At 49.2% G+C, this 23753-nt stretch overlaps 1 protein-coding gene across 3 annotated transcripts in view; it reads right to left on the bottom strand.

Moving 5' to 3' along the window:
- Positions 1 to 23753, bottom strand: part of LOC120949429 (B-cell lymphoma/leukemia 11B) — a 66814-nt gene that overhangs the window by 9751 nt on the left and 33310 nt on the right. Inside the window, exons 1-4 of one of the 3 annotated variants that reach the window (XM_040366729.2) lie at positions 15838 to 17234; positions 6881 to 7033; positions 6422 to 6658; positions 5065 to 5313 (exon numbers count right to left, since the gene is read on the bottom strand). In XM_040366729.2, coding sequence (XP_040222663.2) covers positions 5065 to 5313; positions 6422 to 6658; positions 6881 to 7033; positions 15838 to 15886 — 688 coding nt within the window. In that variant the 5' untranslated portion in view covers positions 15887 to 17234. Of the gene's footprint in view, positions 1 to 5064; positions 5314 to 6421; positions 6659 to 6880; positions 7034 to 15837; positions 17235 to 23753 lie in introns of those variants that run through there. The other 2 variants (XM_040366730.2, XM_040366731.2) reach the window with 2 other exon arrangements.

The following is a 23753-nucleotide window of genomic DNA, read 5'->3' as shown; positions in this document are numbered from 1 at the left end:
TTTATGCTCCACCCAACCCACCGGCTGGGTGATCAAATCCATCGTCCAGAGCGGAAGTGGAGATTCATTTTCAACACCACATCCGATGCGGCCCGCCCGATCTTAACGACGATGGCTGCCCGCGGGGGCCGCTCGGGCGGATGTTTAATTGTCAACCCATTTATCCGAACGTACCACAGGAGCATGAAGAAGCATGGTGCAAAACGGAAGCGATCGTGGAAGGGAAAAAAGTGGGAATACAGAATGAAAAAAAAACCCTTTTTAATCGAGAAGGACAGACAAAAAAACAACACTCACTAGAACGACAGGATGGATTGGAAATCAAGGCGCAAAGACGTGAACGGACGGCGTGATGAGCGGCCCGCTTGCTGCCTAATTTCAGCGCGAGAACATCCGACCGGGGCCCGTGACGATGGCACGATGGCACGAGCGAACGTTTGGTTTTTCTTTTTTTCTCTCTCTCTCCCTCTCTCTCTCTCCCCCTCTGGCCGTTGTTTTGGTTGAGGATTTCGGAGAGCCGAGCGGCGACGGGAAAGGTTATACCATCGGCGGATAATTAACATAAGTGCGCCGTGCGCGCGGCTACATGGCTTTAATATTTATGTCAACCGTGAAGCTAGGCGGACGATTTGTGTTGGATTTTTTGTTGTTGTTGAAGGGAATAGGCTTTATTTTTTTATCTAGCTTTTTATGACGTATCCTAGAAGGTGCTTCCTCCGTGTGCTTCCTGCTTCGCGGCACACGTTCACTTTCGTTTGGCGGCTGTTCTTCCTGCCACGTAGAGGGCACGGGTAGAGGACACAAAAAACACGGAAAGGAAATTTAATAAAAACCGAAGCACTTTTAGCGCTGTGAACTCGCTGTTTTATTAGTCACTGGTATGAATGGCGCTGTTAAGTGTGTGTGTGTGTTTTAATTAACCCTTTTTCGAAAATAAACAGCATTGCTGGGTGTATTTGTTTAAAATGTTTTATTTTATGTTTAAAATGTGAGTTTAATAAATCAATTAACTGTTCGAGTTGTGTGTTTTTTTTTAAATTTCGGCTCGCTTTCACGCTGCCTCCAACAACCACCCGGTGCGATCATCTGTGCTACCGGAAAAAGGATCTCTAGGGACGGTAACCCCGTTTTCATAGGACCAGTGGAGGATGCAACACACACACACACACACACACGTACAAAAACGCGACAGAGATCAACGGCAAATGAAGGTAAATAAATGGGTTAGAGCGTTTTGTGCGGCCTCGGGACACTTTCACGAGCATCCTAATGCGCACGAACGCACGGCTGGGTTCTTTTGTTTGAAAGTGAAATTTTTCCTCTCCACCAAATCGGTTGAATATAGTAGAAGAAGAAGAAGAACAAAAAAACTGAACCCCTTTGAACCCTCAACACAGTCGCTGTTGCATACAGTCCCCGGAGTTCGTTGCAGTTTTTGAATGCGCCCGGATCTACGCGGCGGGGTCTCTGCTGTGACGTGATGATGATCTCGGGGAAGATGATGGTAGCGCGCGCGCGTAACGGTTGCGGAGGAGAAGCGGTTACGGGATGAAGGGGTGGTAAATTTATGCAGCCAGATGCTGCGTCATTTGCCCAGAAACTACCCCTTTCGCAGCAGCAGTGCGTGGTGGCCCTTTGTTCCGTTTGTGTGTTCGCATGCTGCACCGGTCGGGAACGGTTGAGGTCGTTCGATCTTTCTTCTTATTTCAGTACCGCGCACAGCAAGCAAGCAACTAAAAGCGTGTGTGTGTGTTTGTGTGTGGCAAACGAGAACGTAATGTGTGACCGCACGGTGGCACAGTAAGGCCGCAGGTCGGTGTTGCGTAAGGAGCCGTCGCTAACTCACACCTAGAGCCGGGCAATCGGATTGATTTCCTGGAGTGTCAATCGGATGGTTCGCCGTCGAGTTAAATGGAACCTGCTTGCCACCGGCGTACGTAATCCTTTTTCACGCGAGTGAAAGACGCACCAGCGAGCTGTATCAATTACGCGCGAGCTGGGAGTTTGTCAATCAGGTCCTCCCCCCCCCCCGGACCCATCGTACCAGGATATAACCAATTCCGTCTGCAGAAGCACCAGTGAGTTAGGAAAACAAATATCGTCAAAGAAAGAAAGGATTATCTGCTGCTGCCGAGGCGAAGGATTACCGCGGCAGTGCCCGCCCATATGGTGGCCGCAGTCGCTCCGGGTCTGTCAAGCGCAGATGGTGAGCTGGTGCGTCTTATCATGCGACCGTCCTTTGGATCCGGGTTGGACCAGGATGGAACCCGCCCGTCATCACTTTCGGCCGGGCGACAACGCCGAGCTGCTGCTGTCCGTGACACATGACGTCATCCGTCTGTCCATCCGATTCGATAACCTGGCGGGACGCCAGGCCACACCAGACGCGGCGCGGGGAGGCTAATATTGACATTTTAATTTCCCTTCCGGCGTACCTGCTAACACCCAACCCGTTTAGCTACCCTTTGGGTTTGGGAGTAGTCCACTTCCAGCGATGAAGAAAAAAAGGATTGGAAATGGAGCTTGGAATTGAAGACGTTGAAAGATCTTTGAATAAAAGGGTGAAGAGCTCGGCTTAGCCGGAGCTGCTAGCTTCTTATTGCCATTTCCATTAAGGTGAAGTGGGAGTTTGGAGGATAGAGCCAGTCCTCGGAATAGGATTTCACGCGGAGATGCGTCACCGTGGGACGCATTACATTGTGCGCTTGGTCGGTCGGAGAAGCTGGCCTCCTTTCAAGACATCCATCTTGGCAGTGGAGGCAGCAAGTGATGCAGGGGGGGGGGGGGGGGGGAATTGAACCGAGAGCACTGAACTGCGGCGGATGCTGTGGTGTTAAATGTCCAGCATGTGCTCGTGCAGCCTTCCTCCGGAGCACAGCACACTGAGCACAAAAGTAACAAATCATGCAAGACTTTCCACCGCGTGCTCCAAGCATGCAAATCAAAGTAGGCGAATGACAAAAAAAAACGGTCCAAACGCTTCCACTCACGACACACTGCCAACACTGTCTGGGTTTGGTACGGTGCCAGCAGGATGTGGACACTAGAAAGAGAGAGAGAGAGAGGGAGTGGAACCACAAAAACCGCAGGGCAATAACGGGCACAGACAAGCACTCACACAAACACACTGCAACCGGAACCGAGGACGATGGAGCGTGTAGCATACGGTGCTGCTGGCCAAGCGAATGCACTAAAAAACCCCTTTTTTAGGGTGGGCAAGGGAGCCGGAAACAATGCTCCAACGAAAGTGAACAGTGGTGAATGGGACAGACTCCCTGCGGTGGGGGTTTGTGTGAAGTTGAAAATGACGACCGGAAGCCATCTGAATCTCAGAACTTGTGTGTGTGTGATAGAGAGAGAGAGAGAGAGAGAGGGGGGTCAGCCTAGACAACAACAAGATATTGCTTCGGCAAGGGCAATAAAACAGAACGCCATAAAGAACGCTGCTGGACAAACAAAATGCTGCCGCCAGCATTCCCCAAGAAGTCACCAAGGAAATGCGGGGGGCAGCAAGGAACACGAAACGATACTTCCTCTTTTTCTGCGCGGCCAGAGTTGCGACGAAACAAGACACTGTTGGACCGTTTGTCTCAAAAAAAATTCTCGAGTAGCACAGTGGTCAACTTCCGTGGCTCAGCACCAACCCTTGCGAGGAGTGAAATCTGGCCCATCACAACAGTCTCCTCCGTCCAGTGTCATTGAGACGGAGGCCAGTTAACCCCTTGTATTTTTCAGTTACTAGCAAAAAAACCCCATCAAAGACTAAGCCACCAGCCTGAACGAGGTAGTGAGTGGGTGCATCGGGCGGCAAAACGGAACTTACTGTCCTTCCGGTTAGGCCTTCTGTTGCTATTATCCCAACGTTTTACATACGAGTCAGTGAGGGTTTAGCTGAACAACAAACAGTAAATACACACACACACACACGTACATACAGGTCTAGCAAGCGGTCTAGAACTCGAAAAGGTGAGTGAAGAATTAAAGGAAATGACGAAAAAAATAAAAAAAAACTCGTCCACGATAAAGGACGCTCCCGTAATGCCCACCTACGACGGGCCCGAAGCTCGGACATGACATTAGGGGCAAGCGGTCGGATTACTTCCTGTACACCGGTACGACCGTGCACCGTGAAGGGATGGGAAGCTGAACATGCAAAAGTAGGCCCACTCGAAGGCGAACAACGGGCCCTCTCGACGGGTCTGGCCGGGCACGTCCGGGACCGTGGAGTGGACACGATCTCAGAATCGTGACACTTTCAATAGCCCCGGCACACAATGAACCACCACCACGGTCATCGACGTTGGTGTTCTGCTGGAATTGTTCTCGCCCTGCTCTATGTGTGAGTGTGAGTGTGTGTGTGTGTTGGAATCGATTTTTTGCTCCCCCCCCCTCATTCATCCCTGTAGGTACGAGAGGACCTTCTTATCACCCTTCCAATCGCAGTGCAGATGACCAGAACGCATTAACGCCACTTAATGTCTCGCTTTACAACCGCTGCCAACCCGCGTTCGGGCTGCATTCTGCATCAAGTGTTTTGCAGTGATTCGGTTCAGTGCACCTCGTACAAGGGGCAAAGGTAAAGGACATCTGCCCACATACACAACCACTGTGTTAGGTCATCTAACAGGCAGGTAAGCCTGCTGTAACCCCTTAAGGACGTTGCGAAAAAAAATATAAATCAAGCGGCTCCCTTCGTGTAAGCCAGGGCGCGTTGAATAATTAATCAACCGTAATTGATATGACCGGATGGGGTGGGCAGTTGCATTTTTTCGCTCTCTCTCTTTAAATACGTTCCTGTGTGTGTGTGTGTCTGTGTTTGGAGTGGTCAAATTCAACCTCGTTTGCATACCAGCATGACCAGCCAGCCCTTTTTTTCGCAAAGTGGACAAGATTTAAAAAAACACGTCGAACGCCCTCGGGGATGCGCACATGTCCATTCAGGCAGGCTGACCACTGCACCTGGTTGTCGCAGGTAGCCCGTTCCAAAGCGCTGCAGCACATTTGATGATGCAGCAGCCCAGTTCAGCCCAGCTTTGAAATTGAAAATGTGTGACGGCCACTTACCGGTATGGTTCGGCGACTCGGACGCATCGTGCGAGCCGTTCCGGTGGGCGGTGGCGACCGTCTGGGGCTGTTGCTTCCGGACGCTGACGAACTCCTCCTCGCCGCACGACGCCGGATCGATGTCCATGCGCTCCTGCTTGATTTCGATCGCACGGACGGACGGTTTCTGGTCGCGGTGGTCGTCGTCGAGGGTGCAGCCGAGCGGGCTCGCTCCCCGCGACGGGCAATGGGTGGACGCGTTCTCTGGTTCTGGAGAGAGAGGAACAATAAAAAAACACAATCATAAATACATTTGCTTTGAAGCGTCAAGTGTAAAACCATTACAAGCGTAAATAGTGAAAACAAAGCACAACAACCCACAAAACTAGTCTAGTAACAAAAATAAAACACACACACAAACAGAGAGAGAGAAAAAACTAAGCAAAAACGAGAGGAGGGAACAAAAAGCACGTAAACGTAGCAATTGTTTCCACAATTGATTTCAACAGATAAAATATGGTACATTCGGAAAGAGGGCACGATTCGGTTTCGCTCGCTTCATCATTCGGCCCAGCAACGGCCACAACTACTTAACACTTAAGGTAATTATTTATTTATTTCCAAATTTATACACACACACACATTCGCACAATCAAATCACATTTTAAAGTGACAAAGAGGGATCAAAAGAGCAGATAAGGGAATAAGGGATTATATGTAGTAGAAGGTAAAAAGAGAACAATAGATAGAGAGTATAGAAAGAGAGAGAGAGAGAGAGAGAAAGAGAAGAAATAGAAAGCATCTCGCGGTGTCTCTGTGGCGCTCGCTAGAAAAACCAAGAAAGAGCGGTTAGTTAACTCGGTTAGCGCAAATTGGATAAACAAAAAAACAAAACAAAACATACACACACACGAACACAATTGAATCAACGGTTTGATTTGCTGTCTTTTAAAACCTAAACTTTTTACTTCTGTACAGAAACAATTTGGGGAAAGAAACAGGCCCCGGACACAAGACAGGCAATGTGTGTGGGGTAGGAGGTCAATGGGAAGGCAGGCACGGCAGGGCAGGACAGGGCTACTTGAACGCTAAAATGAAACACGTTTTTAAGGAAGGAAATTTTATTTGATACGGAAGCCACAACAAACTGAGGATGTGCACATGAAATAATAATGCAAAGAAAGAGAGCTTGAATCCAAACCAAGCAGCAAAAGGAAGGCTAAAAGGGCGCAACACATGTTTTGCAACAACAAAAAAAAAAAACGAGAACCGAAGTACAAAAACAAACTCTAACTTTAAATGAGCAACGAAAGCATTAACAAAAACAAAGGAAAACAAATCGAACCAAGTACACAGGGGGGAGGGGGCGTATACTCACCATCGCCTGGGTGTTTCGGTGTGCTGGACGCACCGTCCCGCAGCAGCTCGGCCGGGCTGGTCGGGGGCGGTGTGTGGACCCGGTCGTCGTACGTCGCGCTGGCGGTGGTGATGGTCTGCTTCCCCGCCCGGCAGGACACGTTCGGCATGGAGGCACGTCTCGTCGCGATGCTGCTCGTGTTGCCCGTCAGCAGCAATCGCCGGCCGTCGTCCGAGTCACGATCGGTACCGCCGCCCGCTAGTAGAGGCCAAGGAAGGTGCCAATGCCGCAGTGGAAGGTACAGTCCGTTCGCCGTGGATCAACCGAGCAAATCGAGGGCGAAAAGTGAAGAGAAGAGTGTGCGTGTGTGTTTGCGCGTTAGCCGAAACAGAACAGCGGGAAAAATCCGGACGGGGGTTTTTGATGGACACACGGGCTGGACGTGTGTCCGACCAGGGGGTCTCCCCGCTCTCTGCTTACCTTGCGTGAAGCACTGGCCATAGTTTTCCTTGTTGCACTGGAACACTTTGTGCTGGATGAAGCGCACGATGTCGGAGAGGGCGAACGTTTTCTGGCACGACCCGCATGTAAGGATGTCCTGCGTGGTGCCGTCCGATTCTCCCGCTTCGGAATCTAGATGTAGATGTGTGTGCGTGTGTGTGTGTGAGAAGGAAGGAGTGTGTAGATGACGGTGACACGGGTGGTGATGAAAGGATGGTTGAGTAACGGGCATAAGCAGTTGACGGGGGTAAAAGTAGGACACAGAGTGTGAGAGAAAGAGAGAGGGTCCAAGTAGCGTTGAGCATTTTGGTGGTGGTGATAGTCGATAAGGATACACAGACATAATTTAGCGCAGCGAGGAACAGAGATGGAGCCAACAAACGGGGACGCAGGAGCAGGAGCGGCACGAGCAAAAGAAAGGCGCAGCGTTGCGTTGGGATGGAGGAGCAGGAGTTAGGAGGAGGAGGAGGAGGAAGAAGAAATAGGCGAAGAATTAAAAATTATTATCTCATCACAGCTAATTTAATGAATTTAATTAGATTTCTTTGGTTCGGTGGTTCGGTTTAAGGGGAGAAGGAGAGGAGTGGGATGGTGGCTACCCTTTTCGGCATGTACATGTTACTACCCCCCGACTACATGCCGACTTGAAGACAGTGGGACAGTGGGACAGAGACACGGGAAGAGCAGTTTAAAGAGTTTTCACCAGAAGTCGTCAGAAGTCGTCAGAAGTTGTCCGATAGGGAAGAGGGACACGGAGACGGCCGGTCCACATAGTTGCGGGTAAGTCCATCTCGGGCAAAGGCGCGCATTCCAGCACCGGAAGACCGGAAGCAGCGTCGCGCGTGTTGTTCTTTACGATTTTAATTAAAGCAGCACAAAAGGATGAGGCGGACGAGGAGGCGGTCTGCTGCTTTTGTCGGCTAGCCCCGAAAATCTGACCAGTTATCCAACGCCTGGACTGAGCGTCAAGAGCGTCGTAGTAGCGTGTGCCGTCGTTCGTAGTACACTTCTAGGTTTGCTTTTATTTTTATGAGCTACAAGAATAATAGCTACCTTTACCACCGGGCTCCTCACACACACACACACACACACACCCGCACAGAGACACACACTCTCCACCTTCTACTACTGGAGCCTAGTTTCGGAAGAAGGCTTGGGCGCTTGGAATTCCAGCACTTGACACTTTTATAAAGTACATTTTGCTCTTCCCCGAACACTTTCTCGCCCGCACCTCGCACCAAGACAATGCGCCCGCCAAGGAGCAGAAAAAGGATGGAGACAGCACAGTTTTAGTGAGTGATAAAAGTCGCTACCAATATCCCGCAGTCGCTGTGCCACTGTGATCCCCCCCTCCCGCTTCACGTCCAGACCTTTAGGTTTGGCTTATTTATATCGAGTGGTGTTATAAATGGTGCTATTTTCATTTTTCGGAATTAATATAATAAATTTCGGGCCGCGCCATCGTCATCGTGGCCGTGGTCGAGTGCAAACATCGGGAAAGGGAGAGCAGGATAGAGAGTCCTTTGACGTCTCAAATATTGAACCAATTCGACCGGCAAATCCACCGGGAAGCTCGGTGTTCGATTTTATATCTCCCGACAGTGGGAATGGGTAGAAAAGGAGCAAATGAATTTCACCCCTATACCGTGGACAAAACAGAAGATGCCCAGAACTATCCCATCTGCCTTCCGAAGAAAGAGAAGATGGTACTGGTGGTGATAGAAGATGTGTAATTAATGTGTGTGTTTCCCCAGTAGCAGCGCAATCGAGCAGCACAAAGATTGGCGTCGTGGCGCAGAGGAAAAGTGTGGCAAATAAAATTGAAATAAAAATCTCAGCCCAGAATTCGCTCTGTCGTCGAAGAGAAAGGGACGGTCATTAAATGGCGTGTAGTGTGTGTGTGTGTGTGTTGGCACTGGCTTCGCTGCAATTCGCACCATAAAGCTGGGTTCGCCGTTTGGTAGCTAATCTCTTTGGACAAGAACGGCGAGAGCAGTGACGGCTACGCGGCAGACGGATTGTGGCACTGAAATTTATGCTACCGACGCTGGTGAGTTGACCCACTTGAACCCAGCGAACAGAGGAAGCACATTAAACGCAGCATCGATAGTAAAGTGGTGGCTCTTGTCCTTCGGTACAGTTGACGCGTAAACGCGCGCTAGGGAAACAATTAATATGATAATTTTCGTATCTCAATCGTATCGCAATCGGCATTTTGCGCGACATGAGTCACGCAAGACTGTTAATTAATCGTTTATGCGGACGGGCCTTTGTTGCCTGAATAGCCGGTCGATAAATTATGATAGACGGTTCATGCCGTGCGAGTGTGTGTCTGCCTTTTTGTTGGATCGTAAAGTTTAATCTGCAACAAAAATCTGCAACATTTGCTCATTCGGTGCAGTAGTCGTAGCAAAGGAGATCGAGTCATGCATAGCAGAAGTAAGAAAAAAGGGGTAATTGTATAATACTCTGCAGCACTGCGCGCGATATAAAACTATTTGGCGCCCGTTTTTGATGGATCTTTTCGTCTTATTGTTAAGGTTTATGATTAAGTTTTTGCACCAAAATGACCTTCCGTTGGGAAGGCAGAATTCCGATCGGATAAGCTATCCAACGAAGGAACTAAATGAAGTCGCTCCGCCGTCATCTTGTCCCAAAATGCCCGTCCATTTCTCGTCGCTTTGTGTCCCTATTTGTGTGCCACCGAGATATCGATAATTTGATAAATGAATTGCGTGTCCACAAAGCACCATTAGTTTGGGGTGGGCCAATATTTTCCCTTTCACCGAAAGGGAGAAAAACAAAACCTCCGACTGACGGTTATCGATGCGATTTTGGTCCAGTTAGACAAGCGCGAAAACAATATCACAAAACCAAACCAAAAGTCCCGCAAAAAGCATAAACCGTATTGTGCTGTGTGGGTACTCGTGTTGGCGTGGAAAAACAAAACACTTCCACTCCCGGCAGGAGAAGCTCGAGCAAGAACGAGCCCCGAAATGACTAATGACACCGACACATGCCTTTATCAATCGGGCTAAGCGGAGCAAAAGGAGTGCAATGTGTGTGTGTGTGCGTGTGCGATAAGCCAAACAGCAAACAGTGGAGAGAAGAAAAAAACAACAATGGACAGACGTCAGGCTTTTGTGTTGGTCCGTTTTTCGCGAACGACCGCGGTCCACCCAGCTGACAAAATCACCCCCTGCTGGCTGCTGCTAATCGTGGGCAAATTGATGTGCCAACAGTGGAAGTAACCGAGGGGGGGGGGGGACAGTGTCATGACACTGGAAGTGCGTAAAAATAATGCCCCAAGCCACGACCCGGCTGTCATTGCGTCATTAAATTAATAAAACTACACCAAATACCCATCCACACCACCGATGGAGAACCCAGAACAGATCGATGGAAATGGAATTGAATGGAAGCGCTAGAGTGCGTCTCCGTCCCCTCCTCCTCTCCGGGGAGTTAACGAAGGGGATTATCGCGGACACCTCTCCCCGCACAAACGCGTCGACACTTGTCGATAAGGCACTCCTCAGGGGGTACACTCCACGCTGCCGTAAATCAGGCTTATTTAATTACCCTTATTGAGAGTGGTCAGAGGGTGGCGCAGGGTCGTAATCCCCTGTACGACCGTCACTGCTGGTCACTCAAATCAGTGTAATGTGTTGGAGGATGTGATTACGAGGGTGTTAGAGCGCCTATTAGCTTCCCTTTGAGCGCTTGCTCTCTTGCTCTCATTGCCTTTGATCTTTCTATTGACCGATGGCCATCGATGTTTGGCAGAGCGATTGAATGTTGTTGCTCCTCCGCACCACACACATACACACACACACACAGACAAACGCACACGCACGCACAGAGCACAAAAGAGAAACAGGTCAAGCAACCGGAGCGAGAGACACAGCAGCGAAAGAGATACGAAAGCGTACTGCGGCTACTCGGCTCTGGAGCGGCGAGAGCGAGACACACCATGGCGCGAGTGAGGAAAAATGGGCGTCCACTTCTTCGATGCCACAACGCAATCGAGCCACACACACACGTGGCTGACCAATGGACACGGGGTTGTAAAGAAAGGGGTTTTGCGATGCGATGCGTGTGCTTCCGCTCAGTGACCAATGGAGACCACTTCCACTGCAGCCGGTTGCGCACAGGAGAGAGCGAGAGCGATAATGAGCGTATGAGGGCGAATGAAGGATGTGATGCAGGGTAGTGCTGTATAGTGGGAGACAAACAGCTGTGAAGAAGGCTGTGTAGAAGGATTAAACATCCGAATGGTGCGTTGACAGGAAACCCATCGCACCACCGTTGACACCTTTCAATGTCATCCAGGAGCTTTGACGGGTGTCTTTTTTTTTTTTTTTTGCTGCTAAAATGCGTGCCAAACAGTCATACAGCTCCTCTGCACCTCTTTGCTTGCCAGCTACTGGAATAAAACTAAACGCGCCATTGTTGTGCATGGGTCCGCTGTAGCTCACAGGGTTGGCCGGAATCGGAAGGCAAAACAGAAATTGTAATGACAGCCGACAACGATTAGACCTTTGGTTTTACATTTCAATTCGATTTAATGGGGCACCGTACCGTGGTGTGCCTGTGCGATCGAATCTCGATCACGGACCGAGGGGTAGCTCGAAAAATCGGTCAATCATTGTCAACCATCATAATTTCCTTGCCCGCCCCCTCCATGCACGGGTACTATTTTGATCCCCCGAGCTCACTCTTTTCATCTATAAAAACACACACACACACACACACCCATACAAGGCATGGCATGGCTTGCTTGGCACTGCACTCCCGAATGTGCAACTGCATCCGGATCGGAGATTGCTGCAGCTGCACACGGCTCTGCAGTAAGGTTTCGTCGCAAAAGGCTCTCGAGGGGTCCGCGGCTACTTGGCGTTTGATGCTGCATGGCGTACACACACACACACGCACACACACGCTACTCGAATCGACAATTGTCGCCAATTTTGCCAATCTGCCTTGTACTGCAGGAATATTGAAACGTTTTTGCGTGCAAAAGCGGCGATTTATTTGATGTTATAAGTTGTGCTGCGTAACGAGTTGTGGCCCCCTGTTTCTTAGCATAAGTTTGGATAATTTTCTTAAGCAAAATCCGTCCAGACATGTGCGTAGCGTGAACACAACCCTTTGGACCTCGACCAGAAGGCGAAAACTAATAAACGGGCCTGTACAAAAGAAGTGCAAGCGGACACCTTTTATGTAAATTGGGGAATGAACGTGTGCGTGTGTGTTTCTTCTTTTACATTCCTCTACAGCATCCTGAAGGACATCACGATTGCTGCCGGGACGTCTGTTTTCCTTGGGTCCATCGGCGCAATAATTTCCAGAAGCAATCTTTTTACCCTTTTGCTCGTCCAAACCGGTCCCAAATGTCCTTCAACCCTGAGCGGGACCACGGCATCGTGTTTGGAGATGGCCAAAGTGTGTCTGTACCGCACAAAGGCGCAAAAACGGGGTCCACAGTTGATAAATCATTCCCTTCTGCGAGTGGAAAAGTAGTTGTGTTGGCTTTTTTCCCCCCTCGATAGTGAGCTTTCTTCTTATCAGATGCTTGCGCAAAGCTTCTGTCGCCGTTCAGCCGAACCGGGCTGCCCAATAAAAACCCAATCAAGACGAGTTATTGTCCACCCAAAAACCATGCTGGGGGAGTGGGAGAAGACGCGTGTGAGTGTGTTTTTCCCGCAAACACTAGCAATATTTCCGCTAAATGAGCTGATAGGTATCGCCGAAATGAATGAGCGTTCGCCCCGGCAAGCGATTGTGCACCATCAGCAGTTGGTGCAGGGGCAAGCAGGGGGGAAAAAACAATCTCAACCAATATGCTGTCGGCCATGTGAGAAGGAAGGTCGACGGTGGGAGGGTGACAGAAGTTCGATCGACTATTTGATTGACTTTCGATGCATAAATTATTGGCGACCATCGGCGCCTGGTTTTTGGGCCAGGAGAAGAATTGTCCGGAAAAACTGTGCGACCCTGATGACAAAATTGCCCAAAAAAAAAAGGGCAGGAGCAATATTTTTATTTATTTATTCATATCGATTTTGATTGAAACCGAACCCGGTATTTTGGAGGGTGTTTGTGTGTGTGTGTGTGTGTCTGTGCGTCCTGCCTCTGTATGCGAAACCACGGAAAATGCGTACCGGACGCACCAGGCCAGCCGAATCGGCGCGAGACGGACACAAATTCGATTAGGAAGTTGTAAATGATATTGCAGCGTTTCGGAGGTTGAAGCTGGTGGAGGTGGCAAGATCTCACCCACAGAGGGGATGTTTTTTTTTCCAATGCTTCCTTCCTTCCCTGTTCTATTGTTGTGCGGCCACCGAAGGACATGGGACGAGCGGTTGCTCCCGAAAAACAAAACACGCCTCGGGGCTATTTCCGATGATTACGGGCAGACGGACAGGGAAACCGCGACCGTGCTCGTTTTTCTTTTCTGTTTTTTTTTTTTTGCATGAAAATATGTCCAATTTGGCGTACCGCTTTGGGGTGAATGTCAAATTATTGATTCGATGTCACCGTGGTTAGGCGTGTACGAAAACAAAAGAGCCGGGAGAGACAGCAATGGCACAACGAAAAAAAAAACCTGTACAAGAAAAGTAGACCACAGTCGGATTGGGTACGATCTGGGACACCACACATAGACACACCCGCACGTGACCTGCGGGCATGAAGTTGCCGGTGAATGTCTAGGGGTTGATTGTTTGATTCGCGATTACGCGCGGAGGCTCCACGGGAACGTAACGCGATTAAAGCCGACCGGCTCTCACATGTGCGACATCGGTAACGCGCGGGAGAAAGTGGCTTTAAGACATTCCAGGAGATAAACGGAGCTTGTCTTTAAGAGCCAAGTCTTTCTTTACCGTGCGTCCAGACCGTGGGGGAGGGTTGGATTTTAATAATCATTGTACAAACGTTGCCCGTTTTATTGGACGGCTCTCCGGTGCAGGCGGAATGGGAAAGATTCCACACCCGCTCCGGTCAATGGTTGTCCACACCACCAGGACCGGGATGAGTAACGGTCGAGGCAAATATTCAAACAAAAAAAAAACTAAAATAAAAACACACACCACCTCCTCCAATCCACACTACCACCACCGAGATAGTGGCAGCGGGCCTAAGCGCGTGTACCGAACGCCACAAGGTGATAGTGAAGTTACTGAAGTGTAACGACACGAAAGGTAAGGGAAGAGAAGGAGAAGAGAAAAAAATACGAAGAGCAAACCTTGTACAAACATATTTGCATTGTCGCGTGGGTGGTGGTTTACTGGTTGCACTCCGGCAGGGAAGTAGGGAGGGCAGATGATAGGGGACCCGCAGCTTACCGGGACGGTCGCGCGGTGTACAACCTTCTGGTCATTGGAGCAATAATCGGTTGAGGCCACCAGAACCAGACCGAAGCCCATATAGTTGTGTGTGTGTGTGTGTGTGCGCCTTATCACAACCCGCTTTGTTGCGGGTTTGAGGTTGACGAGCCCGCCTAAACCCCACCTCGCCCTACACGATCGTGGTAGGTGTCCGTGACGCTTATCGGTGGGTGGCAAAGGCAGAAACGTTCAATATTTGCCCAAAAAAAAAAACCCTTACCCCGCAACCCACAGGAGGATCACAGACATCCGACACCCGGTTCGTAAGAAAAACCGGACCAACGTACCTCACCCACACACGCACATGCACTGGTCTTATCAGTTGTTTGCGGTGTGCGAAGGTGGACGCGCTCATAGTGGGTGACTTCCGGGGCAACAGACAAACCGACACATTGTTGCCCCGCGTGTGTTTTATTTGCTGATCTTTCTCCCTTATTCTTTCACCTTTTATCTCTCCCTTTCTCTAACTATCTCACTCTCTTTCTCTATTTTTAAACACAAAGAAATGAGCCCCTACATGTCCACCTATTCTATAAAATAACCGTCTTTTTTCTAAATTTTTATTGCACCTTCAGCCTCTTTCCTCGTTATAACCTCCCCCCAAATTAACCCACCTGTTCCACACGTCTGAGTTAACTAGAAAGTGTTTGGTTGGAGTCCACTGGCTCCTCACCGCAAGTTCGTTGGCTGTTGGGGATGCCAACCTCCCCAGATAACGCTGCGTATCCGTCATCCGCTGGGGCGCTGTCACTCTGAGCACCCGTGTGATGGCAGGTCAAAGCTGTCCATCTAAAAAAAAAAGCACCAGGGTGCCCACCAGAGGAGGGTTGAAACACCCACGCACCACTGATAGGGAAGGGGGAATGAAGGGGTTTGTTCCCCCCTCCTCCCCCCGGCCTGAAAGATATCAAATCAACATGCGACGCGCGTTCGACAACCGTTGGCCCTTATCAAGTGGCAAACACAAGTGGAGGGAGGGGGGACAGAGCAGCAAGGGTTGCAGCTGCATCTGTCCTGCATGAATTGAGGTGAAGCAGGAAGGTGTGGTTGCGGGAGCAGCTTTATTCGCGATCGATAAATGATGAACGTTGGCTGGCTTTCCCGTGGCCTGCGCGCAACCCTTATCAGCTATCGGGAGATTGAACTCCTTCGCCCCAGTCTTTCGCCGTCCGAAACGGGGATGGAAATTGCGACCGTTGGGATTTAAACAAGAGTGTTTCAACAGTTTCCAGCGAAACGTCCTTTTAAAAAGCGCGCAAAAGGGCAAGGCGTTAGCAGGATTGAAAATTATACACCGCACAGCTCGTTTAGCTGCAACCTTTGAGTAAGTTGTAATGTGACGCCTGCCGGAAGGCGTGTAGGGGCAAGTTCCTTCACCCTTGTGTCCCAGCTGTAAGCCATAAGCCCCGTTAATTATAGTCCAGTCAGTCAGAAAATCCTGCGGAGGCACTGGCACTGCCTCCTTACGTCGAGGCCTTCGAGGAGGAAGTATGGGAAATGGTTGGGAAAAGGGGAGTTTTGGGTTAGGTTCTGCCAAAGGACGAAACTCACGATCACGGTTGTGCGAGTAGAATCCGGCATCTTCGCTGGTGGACAGCATCTTGGTGGGGCGGGTGGTGTACGTCGCGCAAACAATAGCGACGAACGGCTAAACAACAACACACTCGGCACAGCAGCACAGCTTTGTATCACAAGCACAGTTGTTCTGGGGCGAAAATCACAACCCTTTTTACGTATTCTTGCCACTTTTTATGCTTCCTCAACAAGTCGCATGTATTTTCACTCTTCACGCTTCTACCTTCTTTTATGTGTTATCACTGCTGTTTTTCCAGCCTACACTGGAGAAGCTTTGCTAGCAACAAAACGACGCATCGAAACCATTCATTCACAAAGGGAAGAACACAAACGTAACCAAAACCGAAACGAAAAACCAAAACGAAGGGAATGGGGCCAATTTGTTCTTAAAGTGCGAACCCCTGAATGTTGGCTTTAACATTGGTCGGAAACGGTTATATGCACAGCGGCCTTTCTTCACCAGAACAATACACTTTTCCACACACATCGAGAGCGCTCCGTTTGTCACCGAGCGACACTTTTGGCGCGGTTCGTCATGTTCTTTCTTGGCCTTTTGGTCGTACACTTTTGCTCCAGCCACTGACCCACGCACAACTGTTAATTTAGAGGACACACAGCACCCTCCCCACTTTCTTCAAGAAGCACGGGTCGCTCTTCTGGTCACTGATTGTCCTCCCCCCCACTGATCTTCGTCACGCGGCGACGGCGTTTACGATTTTTCAGGTTTGAAGCTCCGGACGGAATCGGTCCGTTCGCGGCGACGATGTTCCGGCGTGTGCGGTGGATGGTGTTCTGCGCTCGGTTTGTCCTCGCCACGGTCGCCGACACGGCACACCAACACAGACGCAGGCGCGCTCGAGCCCGTACCGTCGCGCAAGAAACGGGGTGGGGTGAGCTGTGTGCTGTGGAAGACGTTTTGTCCACCGAACGGACCACCACGCACCGCACCGTATGCTCTCTCGCTCGCTCGCGCAGTGTGGAAAGCATGCGTACTACTCACACACAGACACACACACACACACACACACTCACAATCCAGGGGTGTGGGTCAGCCCATCGCTAGCCCGGCTCCCTTCTCGCATCCCTACGCAGCACACAACAACAAAAAAAGGACCAACGGACGGAGAGCACCCTTGTGTGAGTGAGTGCTCACGTTTTTTTCTGTTCCCCTGCCTGAACTTCAGAGTGAGAGAACGAGTGAGCGGGAGAGAGAGAGCGAGTGTGACAGTACGATACGGTGCGAGGGAAAAAAACCTCAACCCTCATAATACACACACAGCACGGTGCGCGCTCTCGCTTGTGTGTGCTCCGTTTCGTTCGCTCCTTCGAGGTGAGTGCGTACGGTAGAGCAAGGGCGCACTGTGTATATCCCTCTGGGTGACCCTAAACAACGGTCGTAGCGAACAAAAAAAAGTCCTGGACTCGACTGTCTTTATGTGTGTGTGCGTATATATGAAGCAAGAAAAGGAGAAGAAACGAGACATATACAAAAAAAACACACACGCTAACTCTCCCAACGTGCTACTCTCATGGTGCGCTCACTCACCCCTAACGGCAGGATCTCAGCGACAGCGCGCGAGAGAAGGAGTGCTGATGAGAGAGAGAGAGCGGGATAGAGCGTTCGAAAGCTCGCTTGCCGGTCGTTTTTTTTTATACACACAAATGGGAAGGGTGGTGAAAAGATGCGTGCAGAGGTTAGTGGATGGAAAAGCCCGAATTCACCACAATTTTGAAACGCTAGACACCGAGCACCGACCTTTTTGGCTGTGTCGAAGCGAAACAAGCACATACCAGAGCCGAACATATATCGCCATCGAGCGTGTGTGGGTGTGTGGAAAAGGTTCCCTGGGAAAAGGGTGAGCGCATTTTCCTCGGCCTCGACGATTGGCCATTGGCAAGTAGCCTTCGTCCATCCCGAGTAGCCCGAGGGTGGCTTACGGGTGACCAAAGGATAGCGGTGGACAGCTCATGCGGTGTGGGGAGTGGGGGCGCCAAGCGTGCCCTGCAGCGTGAGTGAGCAGGATGACCTGATGGATGGCGGTACGATATGTGGTAAGGACATATCTAATGCTATCGATGCGCGTGTGTGATAAGCAATCTCCCCGGGATGTTGTGGAGGGCCTCTATGCCACTTGGGGGGAGTGGGTTTCGGTTCGGCAAACATACACAAACACACACACACACTGGAGCGATTAGTGTCCGTGTCCGGTGTCCTTCACATGCGCTAAACGGTCCCGTTGTTTTATTTCACTGAGAAAGGATTTTGTGTTTTTTGCAAAGCATGATAGCATTATATTGGCACAAAAAAAATATTTTCAAGTACTCCATTCTGCTGCTTACCGTTTTTATTCTGCTGCCTTTGATTGCATTGGATTACATCTGCAAAACTGCATTTGATACGCAGTAAAACCATAAAAAACGGAAGCTCACAGAGTTTATGAAAAGATTTCTAGTACTGCTTAGTCCTTTGCTCTGCTTTCAACTCACCCGCTTGCACAATAAGAAAGGATATTCCATTATAAAGGATGCTTCTGGCAACAAAAGCAGCACACCTTCTACAAGAAATCCATTTCCGTCCAAAATGATCCTTTCGCTACACGTTCGATCAGTGCTCGGCGTGATGTTCAGGCTCAGCTCTGCTCGATCCCGCACACCACAGCTGGCAATCGATTAACGAAAGGTCCGGGGTTGGGAGTGTAAAGAAACTCGTCATCGCTTCCCGGCGGGGCGTGCATCGACGCATCCTTTCGACACAAATCCCGCTTCCTTCGCGGCTTCCCGAGCGGACCTCGATTGGCTTATATCCGGTGGGCCGGTATTGTATTGTGCGTGGTGCAAACGATTCAATTCGCCCAAGAAAAGCGCTTTCCGGTGCAGAGCTTCCGTTAGGTTAGAGCTGGGAAGACGTTTGAAAATTAATTAAAAGTATTTACTTTTTTTTAAATTCATTTCACATGACCACGATTCACTCTTGAGATACCACAAAAGTGGTAGCAAGAATGCTCGGAAGCATTCACGCACACTCTTTTCGTGGTCTTACACAAGGATGCGTGCGAGAGATAGTGAAAGCGAGGTTTTGAAGTGTTTTTTGGCTTTTATTTTGTTTTAAATAAAAAAAAAACACTCAAACGAAAGTAAGTGATCCTCTCCAGCAGGCTGCTTCGGAACTACAAATGACATACGAGTGCACAGAGTTTCCCGTGCTCTTTTTTTTCTTAAAGGGAACCAAACAGACACAAAAAAACCCACTCCCGACACGCATCTAACGGACCTCTGGGGAGAGGAAGCGCGCGGAACCTCTGTGAAGAAAATGCGCCGTTTTTTGTGTTGGGTTAGCGCAGGTTAGCGTTCCTTCACAGGACAGGATCAAATTCACCACACATCCGTCGTCCTTTTGGCCGTCGTCGATTTCGACTTCCGTCCATCGCAGTCGGCACTCGGCCCCGGGGTTTTCACCTTTTCCTTTCCCCCTCACGAACAATCGAACGACGGCGAACGGCGAATGAATGCTTAATTATATCTTTGATTTATATTAATAACAAAACCATTTCCGTGACGACGAAGACGACGACCATGTCGGGTGAAAAGAGGAAAGAGGAGTGAAGAAAAAAACAACGGAAAATGAGAACCGCAAGGGCAAAAAAAGCGTTAGAAACATAGCGTTTGAAGGAATGAAAAAAAAGAAAGAAAAAAACTTATTCCCAAATAGGAAAACCAAAAAAAAAAAAAAGCCGAGTCTTCTTCGATTTGGCCCTCGGCAAGAAATACCGTTACTTACCGAGGGGTAGCGGGTTTTTTTGTATTCCTCATCCCCGTGTAAAAACAGGACGCCACAACGATAAAGCACGCATGAATCCTTGTTTGCGTTCTTTTTTGGCTTTTTCTTTAGTTGTAGTTTATGCGTATGCGTTCGAAAAACAAGACTAAAACAGAGGTCTCTAAGAATGAAAGGACCTTCACTCCCTTGGCCACTCTCGGCGGGCATTAGAATATTGCGTACGAGCCCATACACATGTGTGTGTGTGAGTGAAAGAGCAAAGGAACGCCAAGGAACGGACCGTTTTTTCTACCTTTGATTATCAAACCCCGTCGCGTAAGATGATCATGCATCAAAAACTCAATTCCACGGATTTGCTTTCCCTGTGCGATGACGGTGAAGAAAAAAAAAACACACACACATTCTCCCGGGGGTAAGACCCGTACAGGAGCCACCGAGGCCGAACCTTCGTCTTAAAAAGCGATGCGGTCTCGGAGGGGTAAGCGTTAAAAAACAATTTATGCGCACGCTACGGCACACACCGTCCCTTTCCGATCTGCGGACTCCGATCACTGCCAAACGATCGCTTTACGCCGTACGGACGGTCTTACCCCTGAGGAGGTTTTGTTTTTGGTTCCTCTCCCTTCATTTTCTTCTCTTCCCGGAGTAAGAAAAGGGACGAAAAAGTGCGTAAATGTCCTCGCGCTTTCCAACGCCACTGTCCTGGCCGGCCCGAGAAGGTACTGCGCACTGGAAATGCGTGTCCCTGCATCGTCATGAGGGGCTGAGATTTTGCTTCTAATTCTTGGGTCCTTTCTGTGAGTCCCTCAAATCAATACCCAAAGCCTCGAGTGAGCGTATGCAATATTCGCCTGTACTGTTAGATACGTTTGGGTATATTAATAAAAAAAAGCAGACACAGACGCCAGGGTTGATTATTGGCGAAAACTTTTCCCATTCTTTAGCTATGGTGCATCCACAGCAAAGGACATTCGGCAAGAGAGGGGTGTTTTAAAAAAAAGGATGCACCCATTCCTGCCCGATTTGGACAGTGCGGCAGGAGTTGATTGTCTTGTCTCAGTGCGAAGAAGCGGATAGCGTGACGTGATGCGTGAGACTCTGCCGCTGACTGTGGACGTTGATGTGGACCGTGAGAATCGGAAGCATTGGGCTGTCGGTTTTTTTTCTCTCCTCAAATGGGGTAGTAGCTAAGACACCGAGACGGAGCAGATGTTACAAGTGAGGGAATATTTGCAATCAATTTGTTCTTTTATTTTGTCTAACGGCTGCAAACGAACTAAAGCTATATTGGGAGGACTATATTCATCGGAAGAAGGAATGGATATGGGAAAGGACTTGAAATTGTAGAAATGTATTGGGCAGATCTTATATCGTAATTAATGCAACTTAAAGGAAACATAATTTTCGATCTCTCACTGTCATGCAAAGCAAACTAAAAATGAGACTCCCTCCCCGAAAGCATTGCAGCAGGAGGGAAAAGCAAACGAACAATTTACTGAGTGAAAGAATCGTGCCATTTTTTCGAAACCTGGAAAGCGGACTCTCGCTCGCTCTCTCTAATTCGTTTTTGAACATCAAATCAACGACACACAACAAAAAACAAAGCCTAAAGAATCTACTTACAGAGATGGTACCTACTGTGAGTTTTGTGGGTTGAATGTAAAGACGGTGTGGCAAAATGGTGATGGTGGAGTGGCTTACCTGTGAATGAGAGACAAACAAACAAAAAAAGACATTCAATTAGTATGGACATTTAAACGAATGGAAAGAGCAAACGAATCGACCCAACCGCCGGTTGACAGTTCGTTGCAAAGTTATTGAAATCGCTCCCCATACCACCGTGGGCAACATTTGATTTCCCCGAGCTTGCGACTAATCCACTGTCACGTCTTTTGCTCAAGAGGTCATCGCCAAGGGGTCAGGTGGCTGGGCAAGACAGGCCTGCACATCATAATGCACACGCTCTCGCCGTACAAAGGGCTGCTCGGTTCGATCTTTTGCTCCTATTTTCTCCTGCTCCCTTTCTCTGCGTGCCCCGCGCAGGGCATCATGTATTGCATCATCCCGGTGTGTAAGGCTGGCGATCGCTGGCAGCAACCATTGGCACACCCCGGTTTGGTGCGCCCGCGGTTGCCAATGTGGTGTGGTCGCGAAGGTGGAAAACGTGAGTAACCCCGTGAGCCTACGGTTGCGGTTGAGGGGACGTCGGCGGGAATAATGTCGAATGAGTTTGAGAGGGCAGTATCATGCGCCAGAGGCAGCCAGTGGACTTGGTGGAGCTGCTGGAGCTGGGGGAGCCGTGTTGGTGTGTGCGAGATTTGCAAATGATAATGTGGTATTTGAGGGCTTGTGGGGATGTATGCATTTCCACGAACCCATGCATGCTAATCGATGATTTTGCAACGATCGGTTCTGATCGGTATAAACAGTTGAAGAAGAGGAAAGCGAGCGATTCCATTCCCACCGACTGGTCCCTACTGCTCTAGTCTTTTCTAGTCCGATAAACGAACGTCAAACATAACTCATATAAGAAATCACTTGTAACGGACTGTCCTGTAAAAGGAATCGATCCAAACCACAGCTCAGGGATTAGCTACTGAAGGATCGCAGAAGAAACAAGGGAATAGAATGGAAAGAAATCGACCAAAATCAAACATCAAACACTCCATTCTTCCCCTCGGTCTCCTCGGTCGTTCCCGTACATTCCGTGTTGATGGAGGGTTTGCACGGATTCCGGCTGAGCCTGCCTCTCTATTCAGCCTTTTGCAAGCTACAATTATCGCATTGTGGTCTTTGTGTCCAGCTTTGAGCGGGGGTGAAGCCGAATTATTGGAAGTCCTCCGTATGAACCGTTTGACCGATTAAAGGATAAACTTTCTCTGGGAAAGGGAAAGCACACTCACACACAAAAAACACGCACAAATAGAAGCAAAGCGATGATGACCATCCGATTGGAATGGGACGGGACAGGGCACAAAATTGGGTAGAAAACATTTATTCGATGTCCGTAGCCCGTTTTGATTGATTCGTGCGTGGGAAAGTGTTGTCCGATCGGTCGAGGGGCGAAAAGGCAGGTGGCTTTCCTTCTCGAAACGAAGATCGAAGGGAATTTCGATGCGTGTGATTATTCCAATTATTATTTTTTGGCTGTTCTTTCCAACTGTAGTGTTATGGGTGGGATATATTTTTCCGAACCCACGCTGCAGAGAGGAATATTGTCAATCATTTCAGTTTTTGAAACATTGAACCGTTTCAGTAAGAAGCTTTTTTTTACCCTCTTGGTAAGGAAAAGATTTCCACTACCTACCCCTGGTGGCCTTCGGTCATCAGATTGGCGGAGAAAAGCGAAAGCGTTTGGTTGTGTCCAGATATGATTTACATATTATTTCTAGCATAAACAATCCTCCCCCTTGGCCGCTCCGGTCCGGCGTAGAGCAACGCCCTTCGCCAACAATTGGCGAAGGTAAAAAAATGTGAATCCGAATCTTGCTTAAACATTCTACCCCGTCTCTAAACTGCTATCCACGTCCGCACGCCCCTTCGTAATCGTGGGTGCCCACCTATAAATCGAAGCAAAAAAGTACAATTAAAGTAAAGAACCAAAAAAAAAAAAAAATCAGGCAACACAGCTCAACACCCATAAACCCATAACGTGTCGCCGCGGCGTTGGCAGGATCTCCTGCTGCTGCTTCTTTTTCACCCATCCTGGCAAGTGGGCCAGTGGGCGTGCTTTATCGTTTTATGGTTTGTTTTGAATGTAGGCTAATTATTGAAACAAAGAAATGGCACCCGGATCGTCCCGTGACCGTTTGCAGGTAAACACCTCCAGTTGTGTTGGTCCTTTGCTGCATGTTCGGGCTATTGATCTGCCGGTAGCACAGGGTCAACAAGTGCTGCCCAGAACAAGCAACCAGCTCGGTAGAAGGTGTCCCTTTTTTCCCATTTTTTGGTGTAGCTTTCTTTCAATGCAGGGTTCAATAAAGCGATAAAAGTGTTCTCGTGTCCTCTGTCGCGAGCCTTGCCAAGCGGTGAAAGGTCTTTCTCTCTCTCTCTTGCTCAATGTATTGAGCATTGTTTTTTCACGAGTTACCAATGTTTGTAGAATGTGAAGATG

This window comes from Anopheles coluzzii, chromosome 2 (assembly GCF_943734685.1).
Source record: "Anopheles coluzzii chromosome 2, AcolN3, whole genome shotgun sequence".
Classification (NCBI taxonomy): domain Eukaryota; kingdom Metazoa; phylum Arthropoda; class Insecta; order Diptera; family Culicidae; genus Anopheles; species Anopheles coluzzii.
Note: the sequence above shows the minus strand (reverse complement) of the source record. Positions and strands in the feature narration are given on the sequence as shown.